Source organism: Mizuhopecten yessoensis, unplaced genomic scaffold (genome assembly GCF_002113885.1).
Source record: "Mizuhopecten yessoensis strain PY_sf001 unplaced genomic scaffold, ASM211388v2 scaffold923, whole genome shotgun sequence".
Lineage (NCBI taxonomy): Eukaryota > Metazoa > Mollusca > Bivalvia > Pectinida > Pectinidae > Mizuhopecten > Mizuhopecten yessoensis.
The window spans coordinates 9,294-19,871 of record NW_018403789.1 but is presented as its reverse complement, the minus strand read 5'-3'; the positions used below and the strand labels follow the sequence as shown (position 1 = coordinate 19,871).

The 10,578-nt window shown below is 39.2% G+C and overlaps 2 protein-coding genes across 4 annotated transcripts in view; one reads left to right on the top strand and one right to left on the bottom strand.

Moving 5' to 3' along the window:
- The window catches only part of LOC110455306 (inter-alpha-trypsin inhibitor heavy chain H3-like), a 45,550-nt gene extending 43,195 nt beyond the window's left edge, over positions 1-2,355 (top strand). For all 3 annotated transcript variants that reach the window (XM_021505387.1, XM_021505368.1, XM_021505378.1), the window contains 2 exons: positions 314-676; positions 1,201-2,355. In XM_021505387.1, coding sequence (XP_021361062.1) covers positions 314-676; positions 1,201-1,433 — 596 coding nt within the window. In that variant the 3' untranslated portion in view covers positions 1,434-2,355. The remainder of the gene's footprint in view (positions 1-313; positions 677-1,200) is intronic.
- Positions 2,356-4,085: 1,730 nt separating this feature from the next.
- LOC110455320 lies at positions 4,086-5,153 on the bottom strand. Its single transcript, XM_021505400.1, has 2 exons — positions 4,773-5,153; positions 4,086-4,327 (listed from the first exon to the last, which is right to left on the bottom strand). Exons 1-2 carry the CDS (start codon positions 5,122-5,124, stop codon positions 4,092-4,094), a joined length of 588 nt encoding a protein of 195 aa, XP_021361075.1. The 5' UTR covers positions 5,125-5,153; the 3' UTR covers positions 4,086-4,091.
- Positions 5,154-10,578: the final 5,425 nt, after the last annotated feature.

The window sequence follows — 10,578 nt, the reverse complement described above, 5'->3', positions numbered from 1 at the left end:
CTTTACACATTATTTATGAGATTTATATTAGAGATAAAGTTATATATATATACTACTTTACACATTATTTATGAGATTTATATTAGAGATAAAGTTATATATATATACTGCTTTACACATTATATTACTTTAACTTAAGTACAGTGTATGCACTACATTGTACTTTACACAGTGTACCAGTTCAGGATATGCTCTATCGTAACAACTACGTTTTGATAACTTTCTCCATCCACTACATTGTACTTTACACAGTGTACCAGTTCAGGATATGCTCTATCGTAACAACTACGTTTTGATAACTGTCTCCATCCAGGTTTCATCGTAAATACCTTAATAATACCCGGGATGAAAACGAGGAAAGACGGAAGGATGCGTACCTACTTTGGCAGAGTGGCTATGCTGCTGCACAACATTACCATAACGATCGACCCCGCCAATATAAATGTAGGCAAACATTCTTTGTCCTGGGATAACGAACGGCCGTTTTACACACATAACCTTCATCTACACATCTCAACAGACGATACTGATACGCGTGTGTTGCACGTGGATGTGCGGGACAGCATCACAATAAGTATTAAAAGACACTTAGCTGTGGACTCTACCCAAGTTAACTATCTGAATGTGTATCTTGATAAGGAGGAAGGATTATCTCGTCAAGCTGAAGGAGTACTTGGTAAGGTTACATGCTACAGTAAATGCACATATTTTAGCGGTATTAGTATTTTATCGCTTTCAGTGCTACATATATTGATTGAGCTAATTGAAGTTTCTGTTTATTGATTGTTATTGCATATATTGTGAGCGCGCCGATTCATCAACGAGTTTGTCTTTAAAACAATGTCGATAAAGCGCTAAAATGTGTGTCCGCTAAACTAGGAACGTTTACAGTATATACAATTATAAGTTTCAATTGCTCTTTTGTGTAAAGCTTTGTTAAAATTTAATTCCGTGTGCTATTTTTCTTATTTAAAGATTTTCCTATTTGTAGATTCTGCGTATGCCATTAACATATATTTGTGTTTTGTTATGTAAGAGTAATTACCTCAACCCTCTGAATAAGCATTTGTAATTTTGTTTAGATTGTGAAAATTCATCAGATTCAAGTTTTTCCTCGATATATTACCTGAACTACTCACTTGAACTAATGCCTTGAAGTTTGATACAATTGATAACAATAACAATTTGTTCTTTTTGCAGGACAATTACATCACAAAAAGATAAAAATAAAGGACATCATTTTAAATAAAAGAGGAGAAAAAATAGGAAAATTAATAGTACAGGAGGGTAGATCCCGGTCCAAAGTACGAACCAGGCTGAAAGAACGGCATGACGTCATTGATAAACATGTGGAAAAGTGTTGGACAGCTCATACTAAAATCCAGGGCCTTTTAACTGGAACATATTTCTGCAATAGACTGTACGATCCTTGATATTAACTGTGATATTATATACTGACTCGAATGGTGCTAAGGTATTGGAACAGAACATACAAGGGTTTTAAACACGTTGTAGCTGACTGTGAAAATGTAACATACAAATGTCGTTGTCATGGTACCGATTGTTTTATCATTTTGCAGACATCGTTTGTTTTGTTCATCCTAGATTACTCCCAGACTGAGTAATTAAACGAAGTGATGTTTCGAATCAAAGTATCATACGAGGACAAATTTAACTGGAGCAATGTCCATACATTATCTTCGAACATGTGCTTAGTGATTTTGATTATGGAAATGTTAAAAGAAAACGCTATCGCTTCTACAGTTTATGAGGCGAAGCGAGGTCGTGGTTTTATCTTTATACTTATACATATGTACTAACGTGAAGAGTTAAAACTCCATGCGTATACATTGTGAAATCCTACATTAGCTTTAGTTACAGGTTGAATTGTTTAAAACATAGTGTTTTGATAATGCATTACAAAATTGTACATTCATATTTATGTTATCAGAACATTTATTCTTAGCACTATGTAACTTTATGTATTGTTGTCTTGCCACGTGTTATATAGACGTACGTGTATAGGGCAAGTCTAGTTTTAAGCAATTAAGATCACAGTTATGCCAGTATCAAACGCAAAGACGATTTATTAATGTGGTATTCAATTATACTCATAGCAAAAGCTTATATAGATAAATAATGTATACTACCTATTAAACTGACATGATAGCATTTCCCTGTTATCATAACCTTAAGGGTAATTAGACTACAGTCATTTTGACTTGCTGTCGAAAGCTAGACGTAATTTTGCAAATTGTTAAAAATGTTGAGATTATAAACAGAAGTGATATGTTATATTGTTTAAAACTTTGTTTATTTTTGTCATTGTAAATATTTTAATAAATGCAATTTCATATTAAATGAATTTATTGATATATCATGACACAAAATGCAGTAAAATGAAAAACAATAGATGACACTATACACATTGTATATTCCTGAAATATAAACATGGCACAAAAATAGCTATAACATTCATTTACGTTGTAATTATCGAAGAAAGTTACATAGGTATTGTATCGTATAGCATATACTTACTCTTAAATATTAGCTACTTCAGCTATATAACCGAGTAGTGATACAAAAAAGAGTTCACAATATGTTTTCAGAGAGCTCAAAAACGATAAAATATATGTAAAAATAAAGGCTGAAATGAATCGAAAATTCAACAAACGACCTGGCCACTTAGACCTTCAAAACAAGTTAACACTATATGTATTTATTATTATTTAAACGATGATTGCATAATTGGAATTAACTTCGGCCTATAAACAAAGATGCTACATTTGTTGTACGAGAAATGTTTATGCATCTTACATCTAACTACATGTATATCGTGTATATTTGTTTACCGCACACACACTAGAGTTTAGAACATCCTTTCGAAAATGTTTATTCTATCATTAATAGTTTATGTTATTTGGTATATGCTTACAGGTATAGAGGCAATAAGTGTAGTAGCAGCGTACAGTACTGGATGGTTTTTACATATCACCATTACTCGAACATCTCTGCATCCGATTATTTAATTATATTATAATCATACACTTTAAAATTGTCTTTCACTATAGGTAATGACCTCGTAATGAATGTTTCAATGAAGGATTGAAGATCTGTACATATTTTGCCTGATTTCTTTTATTATTTTTGTGATTACAATTATACCACCATCAAAACAAAGCAGTATCGACAACATGAAGAACCAATGACCGAGTGTTCTTAAATTGTACGGAAAAAATAATAAAGTGGTGCTTACTCTATGATTATCGAGTAATTCACAGAATTTCTTATCCTTCTTTGATACGTAAACACGAATGAAGGGTGGCAGAACAAATATAAACAACACAAATTTCGAAATAATGGAACATATGTAGCATTTTGCTTTCGTCTATACGTAGTTCTATCGAAATAACAAAATATGTAGATTTCGGACTTCGTCTTATAATTAAAGTAAACTTATTTATTCAACAACAATTGTTAATTCAGTTATATCAACTTATATGAATCACTGTTGGTGCCCGGATGGTAGAGTAGAGCGCAGGGAGTCTTTCGTCAATAATTCCTACTTTAATGTATATAATAGCACATACACTTACCACTTCCAGAGATTGGTTTGTTGGGGTTTTACGTCCCATAAACAACGATGGTCATTTAAAGACGTGCCAGGTCTTCCAAATACTATAACTGTATAGTAAGCATGTTTGATATTATCAATTATCAATAAACTGCGTTTTAAGCAAAGTCAATACTGATAATTAAAATTAATTTACCAAATCACTTGACACACGTCTTTCAGGGCTGTTTCGGTAGGGTAATACTGTATGTTTCATACATTTTGCAAGTTACGTACTCTCCAGTTTATTCGCAAAGAAAGGCCATCTTTGCGAAGACAGTCAATCCGGAACAAAGATATCTTGCGAATATATATTCAGACCATTTAAAACATGGCATTTATCTCTGTTCACTCTTTTCTTTAAATACATTAATTATAGATGTTTTGAAGCACAAAGGCGAAGTCATGTTGTCTCGACAATTAGAACTCTCGAAATTGAATTGCTTTGAAGTAACATAACAAGTTTTTGTGCGTTGCGCTAAGTAAAGAAACCTTTTAGTTCGAACGTTTTCAATTTTCCTCTAAAGAGACCATCTATGTCATGAATCGCATTCCAACACATGAAATTCTCGTCTGATATAAAATCATGTTTCATATGGAGTCGGGCGTGAAAGTGGGAAACAGTGGCATCGTCCTCAACCCGAAACCGTCCGATTGTCCTTCCATTCTTCTCCGTAATTTTCCTGAGCGAAACTTTCTTCTTTACTAAGTGACCTGTCACAAAAAAAAATGTCTAGTAGTACAAACGTATTAAACTAGTTGGACGCTTTTTAAGTGTTTTTCAAAGCAATCATATTTTCCACCCCATAGTTGGATTCGGCGCAATGGGAAAAATAGTAAAAATGAAGTGCATTTCATAAAAAAAGGATTCTTTGATTTGTGTGTAAAAAGGAAAGCAGACTCAGCTATATCGTCCAACAAGCAGTCGGTACAAGGTTTTTCTTTTTCTTTCCATCTGCTGCGTCAAATTATTTTCTTATTTCCTATTTCCCTTAAGTTTTTTCTTTGTTCGTCATGTCTTCCTTTTTATTTAGACTTTGTCGGATTCATTTTATGATTAACGCATTTTTCTGGAAAGTTATGAGTTTTTCGTGCGTTTAACATTTTTATTGAATGTGGTGGATTGTTGTATACGAGATGATGTAAACACTAGTCTTACCCAATATCCCTGAAGAACTAGACGACAACCCTGCATCGCTCTCTATGTGGACGTTAAGGTAATCTATCGGCTCATCGATCGAGGACAGATGTCTTCTGATGACCACTATGACGTCATAGTCGGTTTTAATGGTCAGGATGTTCCCGTCATCACTGGCTTGAAGGAAGAACTTCCCTTTGGCAACGGGTGTTCCGTCCGTCCACTCTGAGAAACTCGAATTCGTGATGATCTGTCTAGGTGTAACAACGATAATAGTCCCATCAACGCGGATGAATATCTCGCCCATGTATGTCTTCAAATGCATATCCTCCCGCAGTATACCAGTTGGAACGATCGCGGCGTTGATAACCATTGCTGTAAGGGTAGACAGTCCAGTTGTGAATGAACAAAATAACTAGTTCAGAAATGTTAACGGGAACCTTTTTCATTCTGTGGAATTCTTCGCTCATTTCGTGTTTAATTAGTATGAGCAAAGATATCAACACACGAAACATGGTGACATACACCCAATAGTATTGTGACTACATTACCAACGCAAACAAATTCTACATCGAAAATAATTAGACGAGTACGAAGCGCGAGCAATTTTTACATAAAAGGAACATTCAATAAAATATTCACTTTCGAAACGTATACATGAAACATTCACTGGTAGAACTAGTTATGATGCAACTATTTCGATATAACAAATGAAATCCAAAACAATGTCCCGACTTAGATCGTTTTGAGTAAAAAAGATTGTTTGAGAAAAGGTATTAACTTATATTACTGCATAGCGCTTTAAATTCGCGGGATCAAAATACAGTTGCGGGATCGTATTCATTTAATATTCGCGGGAGTTGAATTTCGCTGTGAACCCGAATGCACTGTGTCTTGCAAAGTCTTTTGAGTGTCATCATTAAAGGGTTAAACCTCGAAATACAGGTAAACCGTTTGAAAACACTGATCCCGAGCGTCGTCATACGCCAATGGTTTCACTCGAAAGAAAATCAAATGTGTATGTACCTTTGAAGGAGTACACTGTAACCTATTAATCATCTACTGTGTACACATAAATATGTTGTGGCCACTTATATGTAAGTGTTGTTTTTACATGGACTGCCCAGTTGTCCGGTGATAATCTGATTCAAGTTCATTTAAACTTGCATAGCAGCGTTGGGTTATAAGTATTTTCAATGTGTTGTGATAAGGTCCGTAAAAGTGGTTAACATTTTCGATAATTTCGCTGGTGTTTAGAATTCGTGGATATTAGTCAAAGCGCGAATATAAGGAAATTTTAACTCCCGTGAAATATAACCGCTATACAGTATGTGTGGTCAATGCATTCCTGATGCAAAAAAGGGAGGTAAGCCTTCTTCAGATAAATACAAATAGGATCTACTATTATAAAAACATTGATTTAAAACAAAGTCGATTGTGGTACTACGGTACTAAACAGCAACTTACAGGCCTTACTTTCTTCGGTGCCGTGGTACTACGGTACTAAACAGCAACTTACTGGCCTTACTATCGTCAGTGCCGTGGTACTACGGTACTAAACAGAACCTTACAAGGCTTATTATATTCTGTGCCTTGGTACTAAGGCACTAAACAGCAACTTACAGACCCTACTACCTTCAGTGCCGTGTTACTACGGCACTAATCAGCAACTTACAGGCCTTATTATCTTCAGTGCCGTGGTACTAAGGCACTAAACAGCAACTTACAGGCCATACTATCTTCGGTGCCGTGGTACTAGGGTACTAAACAGTAACTTACAGGCCGTACTATCTTCGGTGCCGTGGTACTAAGGTACTAAACAGCAACTTATAGACCTTACTATCTTCAGTGCCGTGGTACTAAGGTACTAATCAGCAACTTACAGGCCTTATTACCTTCATTGGCGTGGTACTACAGTACTAAACAGCAACTTACCTAAACAGCAACTTACAGGCTTTACTATCTTCGGTGCCATGGCACTACGGTACTAAACAGCAAATTACAGACCTTACTATCTTCGTTGCCGTGGTACTACGGTACTGAACAGCAACCTACTGGCCTTACCACCTTCGGTGCCGTGGTACTAGGGTCCTAAACAGTAACTTACAGGCCGTACTACCTTCGGTGCCGTGGTACTAAGGTACTAATCAGCAACTTACAGACCTTACCATCTTCAGTGCCGTGGCACTAAGGCACTAAACAGCAATTTACAGGCCTTATTATCTTCAGTGCCGTGGTACTAAGGCACTAACTGTGCCTTGGTACTAAGGCACTAAACCGCAACTTACAGGCCTTACTATCGTCGGTGCCATGGTACTACGGTACTGAACAGCAACCTACTGGCCTGACCATCTTCGGTGCCGTGGTACAAAGGCACTAAACAGCAACTTCCAGGCCTTACTATCTTCGGAGCCATGGTACTACGGTACTAAACCGCAACCTACTGGCCTTACCACCTTCGGTGCCGTGGTACTAAGGTACTAAACAGCACCTTACAGACCTTACTATCTTCAGTGCCGAGGTACTAATGCACTAAACAGCATCTTACAGGCCTTACTATCTTCTGTGCCATGGTACTAAGGTACTAAACAGCACCTTACAGACCTTACTATCTTCAGGGCCGTGGTACTACGGTACTAACCAGCAACTTACAGGACTTACTATCTTCGGTGCAATGGTACTACGGTACTAAACCGCAACCTACTGGCCTTACCACCTTCGGTGCCGTGGTACTAGGGTCCTAAACAGTAACTTACAGGCCGTACTACCTTCGGTGCCGTGGTACTAATGCAATAAACAGCAACTTACAGGCTTTACTATCTTCAGTGCCGTGGTACTAAGGGACTAAACAGTTACCTACTGCCCTTACCATCTTCGGTGCCGTGGTGCTAAGGTACTAAACAGCAACTTCGAGGGCTTACAATCTTCGGTGCCGTGGTACTAATGCAATAAACAGCAACTTACAGGCTTTACTATCTTCAGTGCCGTGGAACTAAGGCACTAAACAGCAATTTACAGGCCTTATTATCTTCGGTGCCATGGTACTAGGTACTAAACAGCAACTTCCAGGCCTTACTATCTTCGGAGCCGTGGTACTACGGTACTAAAAAACAACTTACTGGCCTTACTATCTTCGGTGCAGTGGTACTACGGTACTAAAAATTCACTTACAGACCTTACTATCTTCAGTGCCTTGGTACTAAGGCACTAAACAGAAACTTACAGGCCTTACTATCGTCGGTGCCATGGTACTAAGGTACTACACAGCAACTTACAGGCCTTCCTATCTTCGGTGCCATGGTTCTACGGTACTAAACAGCAAATTACAGACCTTACTATCTTCAGTGCCGTGGTACTGCGGTACTAAACAGCAACTTATAGACCTTACTATCCTCAGTGCCGTGGTACTAAGGTACTAATCAGCAACTTACAGGCCTTATTACCTTCATTGGCGTGGTACTACAGTACTAAACAGCAACTTACCTAAACAGCAACTTACAGGCCTCATTATCTTCGGTGCCGTGGTACTACGATCTTCGGTGCCGTGGTACTAGGGTACTAAACAGCAACTTACCTAAACAGCAACTTACAGGCCTTATTACCTTCATTGGCGTGGTACTACAGTACTTAACAGCAACTTACAGGCCTTATTACCTTCATTGGCGTGGTACTACAGTACTAAACAGCAACTTACCTAAACAGCAACTTACAGGCCTTATTACCTTCATTGGCGTGGTACTACAGTACTTAACAGCAACTTACAGGCCTGACTATCTTCGGTGCCATGGCACTACGGTACTAAACAGAAACATACAGGCCTTACTATCTTCTGTGCCATGGTACTAAGGTACTACACAGCAACTTACAGGCCTTATTATCTTCAGTGCCGTGGGACTACGGTACTAAACAGCAACCTCCTGGCCTTACCATCTTCGGTGCCGTGGTACTAGGGTACTAAACAGCAACTTATAGACCTTACTATCCTCAGTGCCGTGGTACTAAGGTACTAATCAGCAACTTACAGGCCTTATTACCTTCATTGGCGTGGGACTACAGTACTTAACAGCAACTTACAGGCCTGACTATCTTCGTTGCCATGGTACTAGGTACTAAACAGCAACTTGCTGGCCTTACTATCTTCAGTGCCATGCTACTAAGGCACTAAACAGCAGGTTACAGGCCTTACTATCTTCAGTGCCTTGGTACTACGGTACTAAACCTCCACTTACAGGACTTACTATCTTCGGTGCAATGGTACTACGGTACTAAACCGCAACCTACTGGCCTTACCACCTTCGGTGCCGTGGTACTAGGGTACTAAACAGCAACTTACAGTCCTTATTATCTTCGGTGCCTATCTTCAGTGCCGTGGTACTAATGCAATAAACAGCAACTTACAGGCCATTCTATCTTCGGTGCCGTGGTGCTAAGGTACTAAACAGCAACTTATAGACCTTACTATCCTCAGTGCCGTGGTACTAAGGCACTAAACCGCAACTTACAGGCCTTACTATCGTCGGTGCCATGGTACTAAGGCACTAAACCGCAACTTACAGGCCTTACTATCGTCGGTGCCGTGGTACTACGATCTTCGGTGCCGTGGTACCACGGTACTAAACAGCAACTTATAGACCTTACTATCTTCAGTGCCGTGGCACTAAGGCACTAAACAGCAATTTACAGGCCTTATTATCTTTGTTGCCATGGTACTACGGTACTAAACAGAAACATACAGGCCTTACTATCTTCGTTGCCGTGGTACTACGGTACTGAACAGCAACTTGCTGGCCTTACTATCTTCAGTGCTGTGGTACTACGGTACTAAACCGCAACCTACTGGCCTTACCACCTTCGGTGCCGTGGTACTAGGGTACTAAACAGCAACTTATAGACCTTACTATCCTCAGTGCCGTGGTACTAAGGCACTAACTGTGCCTTGGTACTAAGGCACTAAACGGCAACTTACAGGCCTTACTATCGTCGGTGCCATGGTACTAAGGTACTACACAGCAACTTACAGACCTTACTATCTTCAGGGCCGTGGTACTAAGGCACTAAAAAGCAACTTACAGGGCTTACTATCTTCGGTGCCATGGTTCTACGGTACTAAACAGCAAATTACAGACCTTACTATCTTCGTTGCCGTGGTACTAAGGCACTAAACGGCAACTTACAGGCCTTACTTTCTTCGGTGCCGTGGTACTAGGGTACTAAACAGTAACTTACAGGCCGTACTACCTTCGGTGCCGTGGTACTAGGGTACTAAACAGTAACTTACAGGCCGTACTACCTTCGGTGCCGTGGTACTAGGGTACTAAACAGCAACTTACCTAAACAGCAACTTACAGGTCTTACTATCTTCGGTGCCATGGTACTAGGTACTAAACAGCAACTTGCTGGCCTTACTATCTTCAGTGCCGTGGCACTAAGGCACTAAACAGCAATTTACAGGCCTTATTATCTTCAGTGCCGTGGTACTAAGGGACTAAACAGCAACTTACAGTCCTTATTATCTTCGGTGCCTATCTTCAGTGCCGTGGTACTAATGCAATAAACAGCAACTTACAGGCTTTACTATCTTCGGTGCCATGGGACTACGGTACTAAACAGCAGCTTACAGGCCTTACTATCTTCGGAGCCATGGTACTACGGTACTATACAACAACTTACTGACCTTACTATCTTCGGTGCCGTGGGACTACGGTACTAAACAGCAACTTCGAGGGCTTACAATCTTCGGTGCCGTGGTACCACGGTACTAAACAGCAACTTATAGCCCTTACTATCTTCAGTGCCGTGGTACTACGGTACTAAACAGCAACTTGCT

Bases quoted from the DNA above. Each gene is read 5' to 3' on its own strand.
- LOC110455320 (XM_021505400.1), bottom strand. From the start codon at position 5,124: ATGGTTATCAACGCCGCGATCGTTCCAACTGGTATACTGCGGGAGGAT. The intron at 4,328-4,772 runs GTAAGACTAGTG...TTTTTGTGACAG, and splicing joins TAGTTCTTCAGGGATATTGG to GTCACTTAGTAAAGAAGAAA.